At 46.6% G+C, this 24,615-nt stretch overlaps 1 protein-coding gene across 2 annotated transcripts in view; it reads left to right on the forward strand.

Moving 5' to 3' along the window:
* PIK3CD (phosphatidylinositol-4,5-bisphosphate 3-kinase catalytic subunit delta) overlaps positions 1–24,615 on the forward strand; it is a 479,399-nt gene that overhangs the window by 364,166 nt on the left and 90,618 nt on the right. For both annotated transcript variants that reach the window (XM_069241165.1, XM_069241164.1), the window contains exons 19-20: positions 2,985–3,152; positions 4,038–4,161. In XM_069241165.1, the coding sequence (XP_069097266.1) occupies positions 2,985–3,152; positions 4,038–4,161 (292 nt within the window). The remainder of the gene's footprint in view (positions 1–2,984; positions 3,153–4,037; positions 4,162–24,615) is intronic.

A 24,615-nucleotide genomic window follows, 5' to 3' on the forward strand; every position in this document is an offset into this window, starting at 1 on the left:
TCTGAACTGATGGCCCCACACTCTTGCCAAAACCCCAATTCCAGTCAGTCTGTGAAAAATCTAGGGGTTGTGTTTTATGAAGTTCTTTCATTCTGTGTCTAGACAAGTAGAGTTACGTTGTCCTGCTTTCTGTATTTGAAGGTTTTGAGGAAAGGTCTTCCCTTTCTTCCTAAATCTACTCACTATCCTACTATGCAAGCTATGGTAGGAGCTAGACTTGACTGTTGTGATGCTTTCTCTCTTGGTCTTCCTGCTTACTCTTTGACAACTCCGACTGGTCCAAAACACATTGCTGGCTTGCTTCTGCAGTTACCACATCATGCCTTGATTTTATATCTTTTGCAAACCTTGCACTGCCTTCCGACTCCGAAGCAAATTGTGTTCAAAAGCCTATGTATCTGTGTAAAAGCATTGCACAACTTATTAATTATTAAACAGATCTTTTGTCATGGCAGTGGCCGTCCTTTACATTGCAGCTTTCTGCTGGCTTCTTCCTACAGTTCCAAAAATAAGTAAAGTTTGCCAAGGCAGAAGATCCTTTGCTTACCAAGTGTGTAATCCTTGGAATTCCCTACTTCTTCAACTAACAAGGCAGTCTAACCGTCTTTTGTTCATGAAGCAAATAAAACCCTAGTTGTTTATGTTCTAGTCTCTGTCAGTTCAGTCTATTTTATCAAATGTCTGGATGCCTTTTTTTTTTTAGCAAACATGCACTGCATAAAATTTAAATAAATCATGCCGAGCCTGTAGTGAAATATGGCACTCCTGGACCTTAAGAAAGTGGGGCGACTCTGTAGGGAAAAGAAGACACAGATACCCTGAAGAAGAAATAAGAGGGCAAGTATTATCTGGAGAAGGAAAAACAATACAGAGGCAACCTGAAGGGGACTAACAAGGTGTAATTAATCTCTTGGGCCATTTGTGGAGGCATGGAAAAAACAGATTTGGAATAAGAAGGTACAGAGAATCTCAAGAGTCCAAAAGAGGGCATAGTTTGCAGAGGAAAGAGAGGGTGTACAGGGCATGCTGTTGGAAATGTGATTGCACAGAAAACCTGAAAGGGTAAAGGACGGACACAGAGATCTTAAGGGGAAAAGAAATATGGACAAATACAGTACCTGAAGGGGAAATATTATTTACTTTATTTTGAAAGATATTTGTGTAGTGAAACCCACTAACCAGAATAGGGGCATAACTAGGTAACAGAAAATGTTAGTTTTTAATTTTGTCTAGTTTCAATCCTTTTTGTAAGGATTGTAGGTTTGGGATGAGTTTAATTATCTCAGATAATTTGGCTCCAGAGCTTTACCTCTTGGAGTAAGAAAACTTTGTTCAAAGTTTTGAGCTCTTTTTAGTTTGGGGATTTCCAAACTTTAGTGTGATTTGTTTCCCCCATTAGGGAGTACTGAGGTGTAGCACTTTGAGTGATGCCTGCAATTTTTGGGTTGATTCTGGCTTCAAGGGGAAGCAAGCTGAGAACGCTTTGGATGGTATCAACATGGTCTGGCTGTTTTACATGTTTGACAAGGCAGGCTGCAGCATGAAAGATGGTGTTTTTCGGAGCAAGGGCAGGTTTGGAAAAGCCTTCTACCTCACATAGATAGAAATAAGACTTGATTAGCAGTTTTGAGTTGTGAGTTTGGAAATATGAAGCAGCATTGTTATAGTTTCACCAGTGATGAAGCACAGAAATTTGTCCATGGGGGCTAGAGGGGGCTTAATGCCAAGATGTGAAAGTTTTTAAGCTGTATGTGGATTGGAGTAGAGATTAAATCTGTTGGCATCAAGGTTTGATTCCGTGAAAATGTATCTCCTTTATTTTTTCACAGAGCACTTAAGAATTTCTGTGTCTGACAGATTAGTTATTTTTTAAGTATGCTTGTGTATCATCCGCATATTATTGTGGTGTTATCCATTTTTCTTAGGGCAGTGGATGGAGATAGGAGTGATTCTTCTGGTACTCCACAATATAGGTATATTTCAGGTGATCAGGAGTAATCATTTTGACCAATTTTACCACTTGAGATTTTGACAAGAGAAAGAAACATAGAAGCACAGAGAGGCTGAAGAGGGAACACTGAGGTATAAGATACATAAAGAAGACTATGGAGACTCCAAAAATATCGATGGTAGTACGCGTACACAGAACATTTTTTATTACAGTAAAAGAGCATAGAAAGAGGGAAGATGAAAAATAGAGGCACAGTGAACTCAAAGAGGTGATGTTTAAGACTCTGGCAACCTGGAGGGACAATAGTTATGGAGAGATACCTTTGTGGAGAATATGGTGGCAATACTGGGGGACCTAAAACGGGAAATATGAAGTTACGGGGGGCATGTTGTGAGAACATGGTCAGTAAGTAACTGGATTAGGATAAAGAGGACAGACGTAACCTTAACTGTGTATAAGAATACACAGAGGATCTCAAAGGACAAGAGGATATGATGAACTTGAAGGGGGTACTTGGCGAGACATAGAGCTTGAAGTTGTACCAAGGAGGCAAGGAACACCATTGTGCTGTGGTGGGAAATCTAGAGACCCAGAGAACTTTCATATAGAATATGGACTCACAATGGGGAATACAGTTGCACATGGACCTTTAAGTGGCTGATGACACAAAGGGGCTCCTGTGAAAAATTAAGAATCTCTAAAGGGATTAAAAGTGATTTTGATTCGACTCTGAATATGGTAACTGTGAAAAGAAGCATTGCAAATTGAGAGTATGTGGACCTAGGCAAAAAAGGTGAATATTACTGAATGTTAAAGAAATGTTTAAGTGATGGCCTTTAATGAGTGTTTGGAAGTGGGCTGAAATTCAATAAGTCATAATCAAAGCTTCAATGTGCGCCTAGAACTGTCATTGTAGGGATTGTGCTCAGAGTGCCAAACTTGATGGATTTGAAGAAGAAGCATGGAAGGGTATGTTGGTTTACTATTGTCCCCTTGCTAATACATGGTGTATTTCAACTCTTTCCTTGTCCAGGATGACACCATATGGTTGCCTCTCCACAGGAGACAAAACTGGACTCATTGAAGCCATCATGCATTCTGAAACCATAGCAAATATCCAGCTTAACAAAAGCAACATGGCTGCCACTGCAGCTTTCAACAAAGAGGCGCTGCTTAACTGGTTAAAAACCAAGAACCCAGGGTAAGTGCTGACAGTGTTGGGTCATACAGACACACTAAAATTCATCATATAGTTTTCGCAACCTCACCTCCTTCCTTTTTAAATACATTACCTACATTTTTCCGTGTTTCAGTATAACTCTTGACCACTGTGATTTGGCTGCTGTGTTTATTCAATTTCATTTTGTGGTCCAGCACTCTCTTGCTTTGTAGGTAAATTCAAGCTGTTGAGATCAACATAAACAAACGCATATATTCTTCTGCCTGCCTTGTTCACAATTACTACTTGTGTTGGCAGTCTAAAAAGGAAGACCTAGAATTGAAAAACAATGGAGCCATGATGTCCTTGCTTCTCCTCTGAAGCCAGTTTAAAGCTCACTTGAGGGGAATGTAAGAAACATGCCCTACTGTGCATGATTTAAGACCACTGTTTTCCCCATTCACAATGTTTTTATTAACAGCAATTTCGTGGCCTGGATTCACTGAGGTGTTAGGAGGCAGTTCACTATGCTCTTTGTGTGACCTGCTCACAAGCATACCTTCACCTCCTGCACTACCACTGTACCACTCACATGATTCTATTCTTTCCAGTTTATGCTTCACTTTCCATCTCTGCTGCCCTGCATTTCCCTCTGTAACCTTGCTTCTCCACTCAGATACACTACTACTGTCATATGATTCCCTCTGAACTTTTCACTTGGACCTCTTTTCTGGCTTTTTTCCTCAGATTCCCCCTTGCCTTCTGAAATCCTCTGCTCTTGCCATCTGAAACCCCTCTTGACCTCATCATGTGATTAGACCTCCTACTCTTCAACTTCTGCTCATGATGTCTACACTCCTGATCCCATCCTCTGATCTCATCTTTTATAGGCTTCTCAACTTCTGTTCATCATGCTCTTTTCCACAGGGACTCACTAGAACAAGCCATTGAGGAGTTCACACTCTCCTGTGCCGGATACTGTGTTGCAACATATGTTTTGGGCATTGCAGATCGCCACAGTGACAATATCATGATTCGTGAGAATGGTCAGGTATGTACTAGCAGATTTTCTAGTGTTATCTGCTTAATTGGTCTTGACAGAAAGGGAAGGACATACTGTATGTGTTTTATTTCTTCTCAAGTTGGGCCAAGCACAAGAAAAGATGTGAAGGTTGAGGCAGTCAATGTATGTCAGTCTTGCTCATGCCAAATTCTATTACTGTAAAAGGTACCTCCTGAGCAGGTAGGTATGTTTTGCTATGTGTGGGGACATTTTTTTCTCTTCCTATTCATATTATTAGAGACAAGGCTGCTAAGGACTCTAGGCTTGTTGTTCTCTCTCTGCGGATTATGGTTTCAGACAAAGAACCACTCTTCTACATGCCCTTTAGTAGGTGTGAGTGCCAGCAAGGAACCAGAGGTCCCTAATAAACCCAGTACTACATAGAAATATATAGCACCTAGCCAGCAACTGCCATTACTAAACCTATTACTTTGAGGGGAATTTTTCACCCAAAAAGGTGATCTCTGTTCAGCAGGGTTAGCTAATTAACCGCAGATTTTAGACATATACATTCTGCATCTTCAGTCATACATAGCTGAGTTTCAGTTTACTTCCTAACAATTATTTCTATTAATAAAAAATTTCAAAGGGGAGGGATAACAATATATGATGTTTATAAAGCACAGAGAAATGTGCAATGTTGCGTCTTCATGGGATATGTGCTTGTATTAATGACCGCTGAATACCTTTGCCTCAGTGTGGAATAGCAGAACACTTTTTATAAAATAAATTTCTCCTTTTTTTTATTTCATATGCTTAAAGACAGCTTCTCCATTTCCTAACATAGGCTTATTTTTGCGTTTCTACTTCTTTAAAAAAAAAAATATATATATATATATATATGTTTGATGGCATGTGTAGCTGCAGATACACATGCTGTGCACATCCCGCCATCTGGTGTTGGGCTCGGAGTGTTACAAGTTGTTTTTCTTCGAAGAAGTCTTTTCGATTCACGAGACCGAGGGACTCCTCCCATTTCGACTCCATTGCGCATGGGCGTCGACTCCATCTTAGATTGGTTTTTTTCTGCCATCGGTTTCGGACGTGTTCCTTTTCGCTCCGTGTTTCGAGTTGGAAAGTTAGTTAGAATCTCGGAAAAAACGTTGGTATTGTTTGCGTTCGGTATCGGGTTAGTTACAACAAGATCGACACCGAATTTAGAAGAGTTCCGGTGGCCCTTTGGGGTTTTTTCGATCCCCCGTCGGGGCCTGGTCGGCCCGGCCACGTGTGAATTCAAGGCTGATGGAACGGACCCCATTCCGCTTCTGTCCAAAATGCCATAACAAGTATCTGTATACGGATCAGCATCTGGTCTGTAACTTGTGCTTGTCCCCAGAGCACAAGGAAGATACTTGTGAGGCCTGTCGAGCGTTTCGGTTCCGAAAGACGTTAAGAGACCGAAGAGCCAGAAGACTGCAGATGGCGTCGACAGAACAAGAGAGTTTCGAGGAAGAAGAGGAAGCTTTCTCTATCCACGAATCGGACTCGGAAGAGCTCGAGGCCGAAGAAACGCCGAAAACCGTGAGTAAGACGTCGAAACATAAGACTCACGAGAAGTCAACAAGAGCCCAGGGGACGCCACCGCCAACAGGCCATGGCTTAACCCAAAAAAGCGGTGACCGAGCCAAGGCACCGAAAAAGGGCACGCTGGTGTCGAAGTCATCCGACTCCGGTCGAGATACCGCCACACAGCAATCTCGGACCCGAGACATCGGCTCTGAGAAATTTCGGCACCGTGACAGCGGCACCGAACAAATTCGGCACCGAGACACCACCACGCCGAAAATTACAAAGGTTTCTTCGGAGCCTAAAAAGACCTCCGAAAAAGTTTCGGTTCCGAAACATCCAGCCTCGGAGCCGAGAACAGGTTCCTATACAGAGGAACAAGGATTAGCCTCACAAATGAAAAAACATAGATTTGGAGAGGAACTTCAAGCTGTAGAGCCAGACTATACTCAAAGGAGGCTCCACATTCATCAAGACACAGGGAAGATAACCACTCTTCCTCCAATTAAAACAAAAAGAAAACGTGCCTTTCACGAAAAGGACAAGGAGCCACAGGCAAAGGTGGCAAAGAAAACAACTCCACCACCTTCTCCGCCACCATCAGTGCACACATCACCAGTAGCAACTCCTCCATTGATGCACTCACCGACTCATACTGCCATGAGTCAAGATGATCCCGATGCATGGGACCTTTACGATGCTCCAGTATCGGACAACAGCCCAGACTCGTACCCTACCAGGCCGTCCCCTCCTGAGGACAGTACATCTTACACACAGATGATCGCAAGGGCAGCTGCTTTCCATAACGTCACCTTGCATTCAGAACCAATTGAGGATGACTTCTTGTTTAACACGCTAACCTCCACTCATAGCCAGTACCAAAGACTACCTATGCTCCCAGGAATGCTAAAACATTCAAAACAAATCTTTCAGGATCCTGTTAAAGGCCGAGCCATAACTCTAAGGGTGGAGAAAAAGTACAAGCCACCACCAACAGATCCTGTTTATATTACAACGCAGTCAACTCCAGACTCAGTAGTTGTCGGGGCAGCTCGTAAGAGAGCAAACTCTCATACTTCAGGAGACGCACCACCTCCAGACAAAGAGAGTTGCAAATTTGATGCTGCGGGCAAAAGGGTTGCAGCACAAGCAGCAAACCAATGGCGCATTGCCAATTCACAAGCGCTTTTGGCAAGATATGACAGAGCTCACTGGGATGAGATGCAACATTTGATAGAACACTTACCCAAGGAGTTCCAAAAAAGAGCACAGCAAGTGGTGGAAGAAGGACAAAGTATCTCTAATAATCAGATACGGTCTTCAATGGATGCAGCAGATACAGCTGCAAGGACAGTAAATACTGCAATAACAATAAGAAGGCACGCATGGCTCCGCACGTCAGGTTTCAAGCCGGAAATTCAACAAGCCGTGCTAAATATGCCATTTAATGAACAGCAGTTGTTTGGGCCGGAAGTCGACACTGCTATTGAGAAACTCAAGAAAGACACTGATACGGCAAAAGCCATGGGCGCACTCTACTCCCCGCAGAGCAGAGGCACCTTTCGCAAAACACCTTTTAGGGGAGGGTTTCGAGAACAACCTTCAGAAACCACAACATCACAAACAAGGCCCACTTACCAAAGCCAATATCAGCGGGGAAGTTTTTGGGGGCAATATAGAGGGGGACAATTCCAAAGAGGTAGAGGAAAATTCCAAAGCCCCAAAAGTCCTCAAAATAAGCAGTGACTCACAAGTCACACATCCCCATCACATAACACCTGTTGGGGGAAGATTAAGCCAATTTTACGAACATTGGGAGGAAATAACAACAGATACTTGGGTACTAGCAATTATCCAGCATGGTTATTGCATAGAATTTCGCGAATTCCCTCCAACAGTCCCACCGAAAACACACAGTATGTCGAAACAACATATAAATCTTCTAGGATTAGAAGTTCAAGCATTGCTCCAAAAAGAAGCAATAGAATTAGTACCAAAACAAGAACTAAACACAGGAGTTTACTCACTGTACTTTCTGATACCCAAAAAAGACAAAACACTAAGACCTATACTAGATCTCAGAATATTAAATACATACATCAAATCAGACCATTTTCACATGGTTACATTACAAGAAGTAATCCCACTGCTCAAACAACAAGACTACATGTCAACACTGGATCTAAAGGATGCATATTTCCATATACCAATACATCCTTCACACAGGAAGTACCTAAGGTTTGTATTCCAAGGGATACACTACCAATTCAAAGTGTTGCCATTCGGAATAACAACTGCGCCAAGAGTTTTTACAAAATGTCTAGCAGTAGTAGCTGCACATATCAGAAGGCAGCAAATACATGTGTTCCCGTACCTAGACGATTGGTTAATCAAAACCAACACGCAAAAACAGTGTTCACAACACACAAATTACGTCATAGAAACCCTACACAAACTAGGTTTCTCAATCAATTACTCAAAGTCACACCTTCTGCCGTGTCAAACACAGCAATACCTAGGAGCAACAATCAACACAGTAAAAGGAATTGCCACTCCAAGTCCACAAAGAGTCCAAACAATCCAAAATGTCATACAAGCCATGTATCCAAACCAAAAGATACAAGTCAAATTAGTAATGAAACTCCTAGGCATGATGTCCTCATGCATAGCCATTGTCCCAAACGCAAGGTTGCACATGCGGCCCTTACAACAGTGCCTAGCATCACAGTGGTCACAGGCACAGGGTCAACTTCTAGATCTGGTGTTGATAGACCGCCAAACATACATCTCGCTTCAATGGTGGAACAGTATAAATTTAAACCAAGGGCGGCCTTTTCAAGACCCAGTGCCACAATACGTAATAACGACAGATGCATCCATGACAGGGTGGGGAGCACACCTCAATCAGCACAGCATCCAAGGACAATGGGACATTCAGCAAAAACAGTTTCATATAAACCACTTAGAACTGTTAGCGGTATTTCTAGCTCTGAAAGCATTTCAACCCATAATAACCCACAAATACACTCTTGTCAAAACAGACAACATGACAACAATGTATTACCTAAGCAAACAGGGAGGAACACACTCGACACAGTTGTGTCTCCTAACACAAAAAATATGGCATTGGGCGATTCACAACCACATTCGCCTAATAGCACAATTTATTCCAGGGATTCAGAATCAGTTAGCAGACAATCTCTCTCGGGATCACCAACAGATCCACGAATGGGAAATTCACCCCCAAATACTGAACACTTACTTCAGAATGTGAGGAACTCCACAAATAGATCTATTTGCAACAAAAGAAAACTCAAAATGCCAAAACTTCGCATCCAGGTACCCACAACATCAGTCTCAGGGCAATGCACTATGGATGAACTGGTCAGGGATATTTGCGTACGCTTTTCCCCCTCTCCCACTTCTTTCATATCTAGTAAACAAGTTGAGTCAAAACAAACTCAAACTCATACTAATAGCACCAACATGGGCAAGGCAACCTTGGTACACAACACTACTAGACCTTTCAGTAGTACCTCATATCAAACTGCCAAACAGACCAGATCTATTAACACAACACAAACAACAGATCAGACATCCAAATCCAGCATCGCTGAATCTAGCAATTTAGCTCCTGAAATCCTAGAATTCGGGCACTTAGACCTCACACAAGAATGTATGGAGGTCATAAAACAGGCTAGAAAACCTACCACTAGACACTGTTATGCAAATAAGTTGAAAAGATTTGTTTATTACTGCCAGAATAATAAAATTCAACCTTTACACGCATCTGCAAAAGAGATAGTAGGATACTTACTACACTTGCAGAAATCTAAACTAGCTTTCTCTTCCATTAAAATACATCTTACGGCAATTTCAGCATACCTGCAAATTACGCACTCAACTTCATTTTAGGATACCAGTCATAAAAGCGTTTATGGAAGGCCTAAAGAGAATTATACCACCAAGAACACCACCGGTTCCTACATGGAACCTCAACATTGTCTTAACACGACTCATGGGTCCACCTTTTGAGCCCATGCACTCTTGTGAAATGCAATACTTAACGTGGAAAGTTGCATTTTTAATTGCCATCACATCTCTAAGAAGAGTGAGTGAAATTCAAGCATTTACCATTCAAGAACCATTTATTCAAATACACAAAAATAAAGTTGTTCTACGGACCAATCCTAAATTTTTACCAAAAGTAATCTCACCGTTCCACTTGAATCAAACGGTAGAATTACCAGTGTTCTTCCCACAGCCAGATTCTGTAGCTGAAAGAGCATTACATACATTAGACATCAAAAGAGCACTAATGTACTACATTGACAGAACAAAACTAATTCGAAAGACAAAACAACTATTTATCGCCTTTCAAAAACCTCATACAGGAAATCCAATTTCAAAACAAGGCATTGCTAGATGGATAGTTAAGTGCATTCAAACATGCTATCTTAAAGCTAAAAGAGAACTGCCTATTACACCAAAGGCACACTCAACCAGAAAGAAAGGTGCTACCATGGCCTTTCTAGGAAATATTCCAATGAACGAAATATGTAAGGCAGCAACATGGTCTACGCCTCATACATTTACCAAGCACTACTGTGTAGATGTGTTAACTGCACAACAAGCAACAGTAGGTCAAGCTGTACTAAGAACATTATTTCAAACTACTTCAACTCCTACAGGCTGAACCACCGCTTTTGGGGAGATAACTGCTTATTAGTCTATGCACAGCATGTGTATCTGCAGCTACACATGCCATCGAACGGAAAATGTCACTTACCCAGTGTACATCTGTTCGTGGCATTAGTCGCTGCAGATTCACATGCGCCCACCCGCCTCCCCGGGAGCCTGTAGCCGTTCAGAAGTAGATCTTAAACATTTGTACATTTGTAAATATATTACTTTAAACTTAATTATGTACAGACGCATTCACTCCATTGCATGGGCACTATTACTAGCATACACAACTCCTTCCTCACCCTCTGCGGGGAAAACAATCTAAGATGGAGTCGACGCCCATGCGCAATGGAGTCGAAATGGGAGGAGTCCCTCGGTCTCGTGACTCGAAAAGACTTCTTCGGAGAAAAACAACTTGTAACACTCCGAGCCCAACACCAGATGGCGGGATGTGCACAGCATGTGAATCTGCAGCGACTAATGCCACGAACAGATGTACACTGGGTAAGTGACATTTTCCATTCCCAATCAATGATCATACAATAAAAACTATACAATAACATTTTGGAAGCATAACCATCCTTTTTTAATGATTTTAATTTGCATTTTCAAGTGACAACAAGTAGACATGACACATCGTACAGAGTTGCCAGAGATGATGAATCGGACTTTCACATAACGGGAAGAACAAATCAGATACACCCATATACAATAGAAATCGTTAGCTGAAACAGCTGCCAGCCTGATCCCTCACACAGTTTTCACATTTAGACAAAACCATCTTCCAGTTCAGAAGAAGACGTGATGTGGATGTCAGATCTTTGCAGTGTTTTAGACATCATTGTATTGAGACCTCCCACCCCCTTTTTAGTCGCTTGATATAAGTGGTGAAGCAGCGCTAAGTAGCATTGAATTTAGCCACCCTATCTTGGATGATAGCAGTCAGTTTTTCCATGGCATAAATGGACCAGACCTTCCCCCACAACATATTTATAGAAGGCAGGAGTGAATGTTTCCAGAACTGTGCTACGTAAAGTCACGCTGCCAGGAGTAGATGAGATAAAAGGCGGCCCAGAGGGGTCATCTTAGGAGAAATTCTATCAGCCCCCAGATCACCCAGAAGAATAGTTTGGGGTTCGAGTGGGAGGAGGATGTTGGTAATGGTCTGCACTATGTTCTGGATCTACACCCAAAAAGTCAAAATCGCGGTGCATGACCACAATGTGTGTAAAAAGGTACCCCTCTTGCCACATCACTTCCAACATAAATCAGAACCCTCAAATATCTTAGCCAAGCGAACATGTGTTAATTACCAACGGATCAGTATTTTTTAGGCATTCTCTTTATAACGGATGCAGATCGACGATCGAACTACTCTTTGCCAAATGGCCCCCAAGTGTCATCAGATATTTATGTGGCCAGTTCCCGTTCCCACTGTAACACATAGGCATATTTTTTGGAGGGAGTCAGTTGTAGAAGATATCGATAGTGCCACAAAATGCTTTTGCTGCACATATTATTTAAATAAAGGGACTATATATGTGCGGTGTCACATTGGCATTCCAGGTGTGTTTGGGTGTGCCTGCCCAGTGGAGTGCCTAGGTCAGTTTGAAGCTATGTCATTGGGTTAGGACAAATTTTGCAATCAAGTCATCCCTCAACAGCATATCACTATTGTCGAAAGACTCCAGCTAAAGTAATTAGGATCAGTTGTGCCTTGGATTAAGTCAGGATTGTGCACTAGACGGGTCAGTGGGAATGGGTAAGTCAGGAATGCCCTACATTGGAGTAACTCCCTCCAGTAGCACAAGAGCAACAATGTCAGAGGCAGCAAATAGAGGAGGGTCAGGGGTGATCGTACTATAGAGGACATCGGAAGCCATAATAGTATCAACAGGGAGGAGGGAGAAAAAGCCTACTCCACATGAATCCAGGGTTTCATATTAGGGTCATGATTTTAGTCCAAGGAGGGGTAAGGTTGCGCTGCCAGAACGTAAGCGGAAACATCGGGTAACCCCAGGCCTCCCTCTGAGACCGGCTTGCTCAGTGTTGCACCCACCACTCTCTGGGATTTACAATACAAAAGCTAGCATTTTTGCTTGGATATGCTTACGAAGTGAAGTGGAGAGGGCGAGCCGAAGCGTCTGGAGAACATACTGCAGTTTGGGGGTAAAATTAATTTTCAAGCTGTTAGGGCTGCCTAACAACAAGATTTTGAGTTTCCTACAGCTGTTCAAGTCCTTGAAAAGGGAAGTGAGGAGTGGGTGCATTGCAAGTGTATAAGTCTTTTGGTCGGCAAATGGATCCCTAGATAGGAGATGGCTGACGTCTCCTACTGAAAGCGTTCGCCTTTAATGGGGCCCTCCAAGCTGTTTTGGGGACCAGCGACTCCCATGCCCCATGACTTAGTGATGTTAACTTTGAAGCCTGATCCCTAATAGAAAGCATTCAACTCTTCCATTAGAGCCAAAACTATGATACCGGGATTCGTGATAAAGCAGAGTATGTCATCAGCAAATAAGACAAGCCAATGTTTGAAGCTGTCTACCCTCATACCTGTGAGCCAAAGGTTGGCTTTTATCTTTGCTACTAATGCTTCCATCACTAGAACAAATACAGAATGGGGAAACAGGCATCCCTGGTGGGTGCTTCACGTAAGCCAAATTGGTTGGGAGAAGGAGCCGTTGAATTTCAATTTAGCTGTAGGTTTCTGAAAGTGAGCAATAATAGACATTTTCATTTTGGGGCCTAATTGGATTTTGTTCAGAACTTTAATGAGATAACTCCAATATCCCTATCAAATGCCTTCTCGGCATCAAGATAGAGAAGAGCCACAGGTCGGTGGTTTCGCTCTGCTGCTTCTCTAAGGGCCACCGCCAGCCGTGTATTGTTGTTTTCTCCTCTATTGTGGATGAAGCCTGACTGTGTTGGGGCAATTATAGTGAGCCAGACATGGTGAATGTGAGCAACCAGGATGGAATCAGAGACCTTGACATTGGATTTAAGGAGAACAATAGGAGTGTCCGTGTTTCAAAATAAGAATAATGTGCAACTCCAACATAGTATTGGTAACCACTCCGGATGTTAAAAATTTATTAAAAACACGCACCAGAGGCTCGATCAGGAGAGAGGCATAGGCTTTGTAAAACATGGCAGTATAGCCATCAGAGCCAGGTGCCTTGCATGAAGGGATGCTGCTGATTGCCTCCCTGACCTCGTCCGGGTATCTTCTTCTAGAAGATGCAACTCTTCAGAGCCCCTCGGAGGAGTATAGGCGCTCAGGTAATCATCTTGTCGCTGAGCGCTGAGCTGTTGGACCTTGTAAAGAGTAGTATAATAGTTAGCAAAAACCTCTGGGATTTCCTTCTGTGCAAGGGCAATCCTCCTCGTGTGCGAGTTCTATGACATGGTTGCGGGCAGAGTGGATGCATAACTTAAGCGCAAGGTGTCTTTCTGCTTTGTCCCCCTTTTCATAGTATTTTTGATTAATGTAAAGCAGCTTTTTGAGCACCAATTTCATTAAGATATGTTCAAGCTCACCCCGTAACTGACATAAGTCTCTCAAAGTGCTCTGGGAACCCACTTCTCTATGGCGTGCCTCGGTTTGCTGTATCTGAGTCTCTAATTCTTGTTGATGGAGGTTATTCACCTGTTTAAAGGTTGTGGTGTAAGAGATAAGCTCTCCTCAGAAAAACGCTTTCACCGCATCCCAGAGGGTTACAGGTGCCACATCCCCCATGTCATTTTCAGGAAAATATTGTTCTGTGGTGTCCTTGATGCAATCGCAAAGGACTGGGTCCCTAAGCAGAACATCATAAAGGGTCCATGGCAGAGGAAATGGGCTTTGTGGGGTCACCAAGGTTAGGTTCAGCTAAACTTGGGGCATGGTCAGAAATAACGCTAACGTCAATTTTAGTGTCAATAAGACTGTGCAATAAAGACCAGGAGATTAGTAAATAGTCAATCCTCAAGTAAGTCATGTGGACACTAGAAAAGAACGTATAATCCTGTTCTTGGGGTTGATGGTGACGCCAAGCATTGGACAAGGACAGGTCAGTTATACCCTGAGGCAAGGCCGGAGGTGGGTGAGGTTTGTCCCATCAGGAATGGGAACAATCCAGACCCTTGTTAAAAGGAACATTAAAGTTCCTCCCACCAATTTGTCGCCTTTGTGGAAGTGGGAAAGCCTCAAGAAAAGGTCGGAGTAGAACTCATCTTTATGCCCGTTGGGACCACAGAAGCAATAGACAGTCATGTTGAGCCAAAGGTACCACTAATGACTGTCTGTCGTCCCTCATGGTCCCTGTATGTGCTGTCCAGGGTGAAGGAGAGGTCTCTACGAAGCTAAATGCCACTCCCTGGGATTTGTGGGTGTAGCAGGAGTGGAATTGTATGGGATACCAGTCGGAGTGGATGCACATAGTGTCAGCCCTATGGAGATGTGTTTCTTATAAAAGTTTCACATCCACCTCCTTGCGGCATTACCAGTTTATTATTGCCCTACGTTTAAGTGGTGTTGGGGACCTGAATATTAAGGGATAATATGTGTAGTAATCATGTGTGCAGACTCCTACTACTTCTATAGGAAAGCAGTATATGTGTGACTCCCTACTGCTAGCAGTGTTTATCTGATAGAAGCATCTAGTTGCAGATTCCTTACCTTAGAATTTCCTCCAGGCATCACTCTGGATTCAGAGAATTTTCTTGAGCAGTACCCCTGCGCGCCATTAGGTGGTGTTGATAGGCTCTGCGTCTGTTGTCAGTGTTATCTGCGGCAGATATGACATCGTGGGTCCTATATAGATGCCACCCTGGCGCATTGACGTCCGTTCTTTTCTTTCCAATGCAGCAAGCGCTGATCTGAAAGAGCTACCCATCAGTCACTTCTTGACTGGTATTTTTTAAACTTTGTCAAGGTTTTTTTGTGGGTTACACTCCTGGTGCATCGAGGATGTCTTTGCGTAATACTGGATTCAAGCCCGGCAGATCCGCACCTCGTGTGCCTTTGGTGTCTGGAGCGCAACCACGACCTGAAGTCGTACTTTGAGTGCCGGGCCTTGAATCAGAAGGCTTTGAGGGAGCAGTCCTCAAAGCTGACGGCGGCCCAGCGCTCGGCTCCACATAAGTCCCATTCTCAGTCGAGAGGAAGGTCTTGGGATTGGTTGCAGAGCCCCTCCCCCCCCATCTTCTTCATCCCACTCAAAGTCCTCAGGATATTTGGGTAAGTCAAGGCATTAGAAGAAGTTGAAGAAGACGAGACCAGGGAGCGTCGTTGATTGAGGCCTCCATCTGTGGAGCCTCTGTCTGGGCCAACTTCGCATTTCCCTGTGTTTCCAGGAGCCCGAGTGACCCCTGTCCAGCTTAAACAGTTTTATGAGGGCTTGCTCCTCATTTTTGGACAGTCTGACTCCGCTAGCGTGCCTTTGGGCCCCGTGGAGGGTTCTCTTCGAGTTCCATGATGGCGCCGGTTGTGGCACGTCGACCTTCCCCGGTGCCGGTACTGACGTTGATGCTCCCAGCACCGCCCCTTGCTCCTGGGTGGCGCCGCCCCATCCTTATTGAACACTCCAACACAGAGCCAGATGGGCACCATATAGTGCTGATTCCGGCGCTGGCAGAGGCCTTGCCCTCTGTCGGATGCTGAGTCTTAGTGTTATGGGCTTGTTTACAGGGAGGAACGGGAGGGGTTGCCGGACCCTTTAGAATACCAGGTCCAAGACTCCATGGACTGACGTATGGACCTGGGTGAAGCTAGTGGCCTGGATACCTCCCCAGATACTGGCACGCTTTCTCTCCCTTTTATGGCTGCGGATGAGTGAGCTTCATATTCAGAGGAGGTGCGGAGAACAGCTGAGGCCCTGGACCACGAGCTGCGTTCGCTGGCAGTCACGTCTAGCCTCCTGACAGATGCTTCAGCCTGGGGCTTCTTCCTTGGAACCCCTGGTCCCCTTTAATGAAGCACTTACAGGTGTCCTACTGGGTCCCTGGTGCAAACCCAGCACAGGGACTCATGTGAACGGGACAATTGCCTGCCGCCATCACCCTGCACTGGTTGGCCCAGGTTTCCTGACGCAACACGTGACCCCGAGAGCGTGGTCATCCAAGCCTCTATCTCTCAGAGCACGTTCCCTTCCGCAACCCTGGATAGGGAATCCAAGATGCTGGACACACTTGGAAAGATGTTTTCTTCTGCCAGCCTGGCATTGCGGTCCGTGAACCGCATGCCTTTCAGACCGTTATTACCACACACTGTGGGATATGGTTGCACAAGTGGTGGCACAGGTGCCAGAGGAGGCCCACGCTATACTTTCCCAAGCAGTTGCTGATGGGAGAGACACAAGAAAGTTCACGAGCTGATGTGGACTGGACATGACCAACTCACGGAGCGGGGCAGTTGCGATAAGGCCTTGAGGCGCTATGCCTGGTTGCGGATGCCTGGCTTTTTGGGGCATGTCCAAGATAACCTTATGGACATGCCCTTTGTTGCCACTCGTCTCTTTTTTTTTTTTTTTTTTTTTTTAAATATATTTATTAGTATTTTTTCAACAAACAAGCATTAATCAACTTGCCCCGCACTTCCCTCCCCTGATCCCGTACCCCTTTATCAGCTCCATTCCATGTGCACTGTCCCGCTTGGATATTGTCATTCTGGGTCACTGCTGCCAGGTGCATGACACAGCTCATGTCTTTTTATGCTGTAGTGATTTCGCTCCTCAGCTGCATCTGATTTCTCCGATGATGTGCCTTGTTCCCTGGATTCCGTTTTTGGGTCCTTAAGGCGACCAAGCAAGTGGTCCCACTGCCGCGCCCTGTCCACATTCCCAGCCCCTTTTGCTACTTCTTGGTACAGGGCCCTTCCTTCTGCCTCAGCCCATCTGACTAGTGTGTCCCACCATCCTGATGTATGTGGGCCTCTGGGATCCTTCCAGTGCTTTGTGATCACCCTTTTTGCCAAAGATCAGTGCTAAATCTATGTATTTGGTTGTAATTCTCTTCGGGTAGGGTCTGGGGAATCCTCCCAGCAGTGCCACCATTGGGGAAGACCAGAGCCTCCTGTTCGTCACTATTGTAATGTTATGTAAGACCTCATCCCAGTATTGTTTCAGTGCCCTACATTTCCATAGCATATGTATCAGTCCAGCCTCTTGCTCCGAGCACCGAGGGCATGCACTATTTGCATTGTTCTATATCGATGCTATCTTTGCAGGGCTGAGGTATGCTCTGTGGTGTGATATATATATATATATATTAATCAGCTTAAAGCGGGCATTTCTAAATACCTTATATACGTGTGTTGTGATTTTTCCCCATTGTGAATCATCTATGGGTTCCTCAATGTCCTCCTGCCAAAGGGTCCTCAATCTTTCTAGGGGGGATAGTGTGTCTCTTTGTAATGTTTTGTAAAGTGTGGATACCACTTTCTTCTCTCCCCCTATTGTGCAGAGGGCTTAGCATCCAGCGTGTGTAGGAGGTTCCCTTGATCCCTGCTTCCAGTGTCGCTGTATTAGTGCTGTGAGTGATCTATGCATGAGGAACATCCCTGGCGGGGCTCCAGAGTGTGTGCCATCAGAGCTTCGTATGACATCAGCTCCCTGTCCCTGAAGAGGTCCCCTAGCACAGTGATGCCAAATGTCCCTAGTTTTGTAATTCCCGCAATAGAATTTCCCCCAGGGAGCACGGTCAGGCTGGCCAACGGTAAGTTCGGTGAGTATGGGGATGTGGTTCTGGTGAGCTGCAAGCTGCGTTTCCAACAGTCGCTCATGACCTGGAGGTCCAGCAAGCCTGTCACCCGTTTCCCTCCAGGAGCCAGGAGTATCCCCGCGAGGGTTGCGGAGGTGAATCCCTTTGGGTGCCCTCCGGGTGTTTCCGGGAGTGCTGCATGCCATGCTTTAGACAGCCATTGAAGCTGGCCTGCTAGATAATATAACTCAGTGTCCGGTGCTTCCAACCCCCCTCCGTCGTGGGTCTCTGGAGTTTATGCAAAGCTAATCTGTGACGTCCTGGTCCCCAAATAAGACCAGTAAGAAAAGAGTCAATCTCCCGGAAGGTTGGGTGGGGGATCAGTATGGGCAAAGTCGACAAGCCGTACAGTAATCTAGGCATGGCAACCATCTTCACTAGGGCCACATGGTCCACCACCGACAAGGGTAATGTCTTCCAGAACTGGGCATCTGTTCTCAGTTTCCGGATCGCACTATTCACGTTGCCCTCTAGGAGGTCCCCTAATTCGTGGTATATGTTGACACCCAAGTGGCAGAAGGCGGTCGAAAACCATCCCAGGCCGCGATTATTTATAATTTGGGGCGCTCCTTTTTGTAGTGGGTAGATGAGGGATTTCTGCCAGTTTATGCGGAGCCCTGACATGTCCCCAAATTGTTCTAATAAGTTCATGGCACCTGATAGTTCGTTGTTCGGATCTTTCAGGAATATTAACATGTCGTCAGCGTAGAGTGCGATTTGGTGAGTCCGGTCCCCCACTGTCAGTCCCTCGAAATGCTTCCCGGTTGTGGCCATCTGTGCCACTGGCTCCATTGCGATGGCAAATAACAACGGCGATAACGAGCTGCACCCGTTAGATGTCTCCCCTTTTTCCTGCGAGGTTCCCTGTGTGACCTTACAGCCCCCTCCTGGTTCTCTCCCACGGTCATCCCCAGCATGTCCAGCCATTCCCGCGCCTGCTGCGGCGACGTGAAGCAGAGCGTGTCGTTATTCGTGATGATCTTTAGTTTGGCCGGGAACAGCATAGCATATCAAAAACCTCGTTCTCTGAGTCGTTGCTTAACCTCCATGAAAGTGGCTCTTTGTCTCTCTTTGTCCCTTGTGAAGTCTGGGAAGATCATTATCTGCTGGTCGCCCATCACGATCTCCCTTTCTTCCTTGCCTGTGATATTATGAAGTCCCTGTCTTTGAAATGGAGCAGCTTCGCTGTGATCAGGCGTGGTCTGGCCCCCAGAGGGGGAGCCCTCGCCGGTACCCTGTGAGCTCGTTCTATTGCAAAGTATTGCAACAGGCCCTCCGGAGCCACCTCTTTGCCTATCCACTGCTCCAAGTACGTTTCCATATCAGGTGCCTCCTGTTCTGCCTTCTCGGGGAAACAAACCAGACTTAGGTTACTTGTCCGTGCCCTGTTTTTGGCATCTTCCGCACGTGCTTCTAGTATCTTAATCCGCGACGTCAGTTCGGTCACCGTTTTGGTAATCTTCAGGCATTCCGGGGTGAGTTGCTCCAAGGACTTTTCATTGGTGACCACTCGGTCAGTTAATCATCTGTAGTCGTCTCTGAGTAGCGTCAGGTCCACGGACAATGTATCTATCTTAAGTTCTAGTGCATCTCTGGATGCTTGTATGGCCTGTAGTATGGTGTCGAGCGTGGTTTCCTGGTGTGGGGTCTTATCAGGTTCACCGGTTCCTCCTTCTTTCTGGGAACCACTTTCATCCCCAGGGCCATCTTGTTTCTTAGGTTTGCCCATGTTTTGCGGTCTTCTCTCTTTCCCAGGGCTGAGGCCCCCTTCTCTTCTGCCCCAGTTGCTCTGCAGACACCTGTCGCCCTCACCACTCCGGTTAGGATCTTTTCTGTGCTGTTTCCCTGTCTTGCCTGCTCAGTTTATTGCCGCCGTGGCCCCTCTTTATTCACATCTTCACGCAAGGACCCTCTGCGCCCGCCCCAGCGACCAGCTTGCGCTTGGGCACAACTGTGCTTCTCTCGCAGCCCCAGCCTTGTGTCCCTTGGTCTGGGCTCTGGGCCACAGGCCCAGACTGCTTGTCCCCGTCCCGGCAGGGGGGCGCAGTCAGTGTCCTGCCCCTGAGGATCGCCGGCAGCCCTGCTGTTGTTCCATGGCCGCTACGTGGGGGCACCTCCTTCTCCAAGTCTCAGGGGAGGCTGCCACCCTCTGGCTCCACCCCTAGATGTTGTGCTCAGGACGCGGTGCAGGACCCCGGTTTGGAGTCTTCTGCTGGGCCCCGGCCCAGGCCCGGCCAGCTCCCGTGGGGCAGGGAACAGGGAGACGCCCCTGGGGCCCCCCCGATCTCACCGCGGGGTCGGAGCGATGCTGCAGGGGCAGCACCTCTCACCCACAAGGGGTGTGTGCCCACCCTACCATCCTCGGCCCACCTGTCAGGCCTCGGCAGCTCGAGTACAGGCTCCGCCCGGCCCTTCCGATCTGCCAGCAATCCTCCGCAGTGCGCACCTCGGGCTCACCTCCCGCGTCCTCTGGACGCCGCCATCTTACCCGGCGGACTTGCCTCGCGGCCGGGGTCGTCCGTCCGCCCGGGGTTGTCTGAGCTCCCCGCCGCGTGCTCCAATTAGTGCCTCAAGGATTCCACCACTCGTGCTGGGTCATTTCTGATGATGACCGCAGGCCGGGTAGACAGGATTAGCCAAGAGCTCCACGTTACGCGTGCTGCTCCATCGGCCTCAAGCCACGCCCCCATGCCACTTGTCTCTTCGGCGCTTCAGGACTGCAAGGATTCTCGACCTATAGCCAGGTCCTTGGGCCTCACGGCAGCCCCTCTTTCCCCTCAGTCTGCTTTTTGTCCCTTTCGTGACAATAGAAGGGCACCCAGCCACGTCCATTCACCTCCAGTCACCATACTGCACATGCTGCCCCGCCTCTGCATGGCCGGGGACATGGGATCCACCACCATCGTGGATCTGTAAAGTACACCCAAACCCTCCCCGCCTTCTGCAGCTCCTCCAAACCTTTCTAGTCTGATGATTTTTCTACCAGGGACCAGTCGGAGGCAGGATTCGCCATCACCTGCTCCGCTGTCAGACGTGGGTTTTGCAGATAGTCCGAAGGGGCTAATCCTTCCCCTTCAAGACTACCCCTCCATCAATGTCTCCATCCTACGATCGGATGACGCATGATCACTTGGCACTTCTACAAGAGGAAGCTCAGCTCTCTTGGTCAAAAGAGCCATTAAGAGGGTTCCTCTGCCAGAAGTAGGTCGTGGTAGCTATTTCCGCTACTTTTTGGTGCCCAAAAATGATGAGGGCCTCCGCTCTATCCTAGATCTTCGGTCCCTCAATCTTTCTCAAGAAGGAGAAGTTCAAAATGCTCACTCAGGCTCAGGTTATATCTGCCCTGGAACCAGGACCCTGGATGGTAGCGTGGCACTTGCAGGAGTGCTTTTCCATATCTCCGTCCTGCCTGCCCACAGACGATACTTGCAGTTCATGGTAGGGCATGAGCAGTTTCAGTTTACCATGTTCCCGTTTGGTCTTGGAATGACTGAGGCTGCTGGGCCTCCTGGCCTCCGGCATTCTGCTGGCGACACATGCCAGATGGCATATGCAGTCTCTGAAGTTGGACCAGAAGTTCCAGTGGGCACAGCATCAAGTGAATCTCTCCAGCATGGTCCAGATCTTGGAGGGAACTGTGCAAGATATAGTGGTGGCTAACAAACCACAATTGGGTCAGAGGCAGATCGCTCTCCCTTCCCCAATCAGATCTGACAGTAGTGACATGTGCGTCACTCCTGGAACTGTGCGGCCACCTTGGATAAGCGGAGATCAGAGGCATCTGGTCTCCGGCAGAATCTGGACTCCACATCAACCTGTTGGAGCTGCAGGTGATCGGACTAGCATTGAAAGCATTTTGTTCCTCTCTCAAAGGGAAGGTAGCGCAGGTGTTGATGGACAACACCACCCCTATGTGTTACTGCAACAAGCAGGGTGGGGTGGGGTTGTGCACCCTTTGTCAAGAGCGCCTCTGGATGTGGCTGGACCAATAGGCATTTTTCCTGGTGGTTCAACATCTAGCAGCCTCTCTGAACGTCAGAGCGGCAGTCATAGGCAACAATGCTTAGTCGATCACAAATGGTGTCTCCACCTGGAGAAGGCACAAGGTCTCTTTTAGTAGTGGGGAAAGCCTTGGTTAGATCTGTTTGCCTCTGCACAATGTCATCATTATTGCCGTTGGAGTGTCTGAAGCAGCAATCGATTGGCAGCGCTTTTCATCTCGAGTGGAACTCAGGCCTCCTGTACGCCTTTCGGCCCATACCACTTCTGCCCAGAGTTCTCAAGAAGATCAAGAACATCAGGCCCAAATAATCCTTGTGGCTCGGCACTGGGCACTGAGAGTCTGGTGTCCCGAGCTACTGAGCATGGCCATTGATCCGCGGACCAGACTGCCCCTTTGGGAGGATCCTCTGGCACAGCAGAGGGTTCTCCACCTGAACCTATCCAGTGTCCACCTTCTTGCATGGAGATTGAGCAGTGGCAGTTGACAGCATTTGACCTTCCGCCTGAAGTCTGTAGTGTACTCTTGGCAACCAGGCATCCCTCCACCAAACCATATACGCCTCTTGTTGGAAGAAATTTGGGGTGTGGTGCACAGACAAGTCTGTTGACCCCCTTTCTACCCATCTCTGAGGTTCTGTTGTTTATACTTTCTTTGGCCCAGCAGGACTCTGCTGTAGGCACTTGCAAAAGTTATTTATCTGCAATCTCTGTTTTTTTTAGGTTGCCTGATCAACCTTCTTTGTTTAAATCCCCTATTGTAAATAGGTTTCTTAAAGGCCTTACTCACAGGTTCACTTCATCCCCATTCATTATTATTTACCAATTGGATTTTAATTTGTTTTTGTCATTTTGGATGTGCACTCCTTTCGAGTCTCTCCACAACTGTCCCCTCAGGCTTCTCACTTTGAAGACTGCCTTCCTTGAAGCCATTACATCTGCCCGCAGGGTGAGTGAGCTGCAGGCATTGTCATCTACACCACTCTGCCTTTCCATCTATCCTGTCAAAGTGGTGCTTCGCACTAGGGCCTTCTTTTTGCCAAAAGTGGTTACACCCTTCTATGCAGGCCAATCCATCACCTTGCCTACTTTTTACGCACTCTGCATCCTTCTAAGGAAGAAGAGAGACTCCACCGCCTAGACCCAAAAAGAGCATTGCCGTTCTACCTTGATCGTACCAACGAGTTCCAGGTGTAGGATTGATTTATGTTGGGTATGTGGGTATGAAGAAAGGCTAGGCAGTGAAGAAGAGAACCATCTCCATATGGGTCGTACTCTGTGTAGGAAGCTGCCTGGTGTGTGGTGAGCATCTGTGGTGTTCTCACCTTATACCAGGTCCAGATATTCCCTATTATTGAAGTGTAGGCAGTGTCTAAGAAGCTGGGGCTCTCTAGATGTAGCTGTGGATGAGCAGCCAAGACTTAGCTAGGAGACATGCAAAGCTTATACAATATCACTATAGTCACATCACTATCACACATGAAAGTACCGCACAGTGTTACAAAAATAAAGGTACTTTATTATGGTAACACAAATACTAGAAAACAGCTAGGCAGTCCCCCAACTAGAGGTAAGTAAACACACTATTGTATACACATTAGCAATCAGTAAAGAGCATAGAAAGCACTAAGCACTGGCAAAAATATAGGTAAACAGTGAGGGCCCTGGGTAAAGCCCAAACCATATACTAAAAAAGTGGAATGTGAAAGTCAGTCCCCCTCCCAAGGAAGTGTAATCAGTAGAAGGGAGCTGGAGGAACTAGGTACCCCAAGAGGTGACTGCCAGTGACCAAGAGAGCAGAGGTAAGTACCTGGTGTTCCCCAAACTCAACAGGACGACTTTGGAAAAGGATTGTGCAAGACCCAAACAAGACTGTAAGAACCCAAAGGTGGATTCTGGCAGAAGAATACCTGCAAAGGAAGGAAACCAAGTCCAGTTTGTGTTGGAGTGTACGGTTGTGGCAGGAGCCCACTACCCACCCTTCTGTGACTGCAGGACTAGGTTGACGGGGGACGAAGAGGACCAGCTGTGCAGCACAGGAGCTGTAGATGAGTCCCTGAAGTTATGTAGATGGTGTCCCACGTCGGCTGTTGGGTTTCAGTTGGTCAGTGGTTCATAAAGACCATCAACAAGCCTTGGCAAATGCAAGAGAGGAAGAACAGAAGTTGTAATGCTGAAGAAGACAAGCAGTGCCCAGGGGACTCGATCCAAGGAGGGGAGTCACAGGGTGACCCTCAGGAGTTGGGAGAGTCACAAGCAGAGAAGGCAGCTCCCACAGGCAACCCACTGGCAGCAGACACAGCAGTCACAGTGAGGCCAACTAAGCACACCTGAAGGGGAGTCTCACATCGCTGGACCAGCAGAAAGGAGACTGTGCTTGGCAGGAAGAAGTGCACAGCCGGTGAATTGTTGCAGTTGCTAAAAGGAGCCGGAGAAACAATGTTGTAAAGCAGAATTGTCGCTGGAGTAGCAGATTGTTGGTTCCTGAAGAGTCCAGTTGCGGTTCCAGTA

Source organism: Pleurodeles waltl, chromosome 6 (genome assembly GCF_031143425.1).
Source record: "Pleurodeles waltl isolate 20211129_DDA chromosome 6, aPleWal1.hap1.20221129, whole genome shotgun sequence".
Taxonomy (NCBI): Eukaryota; Metazoa; Chordata; class Amphibia; order Caudata; family Salamandridae; genus Pleurodeles; species Pleurodeles waltl.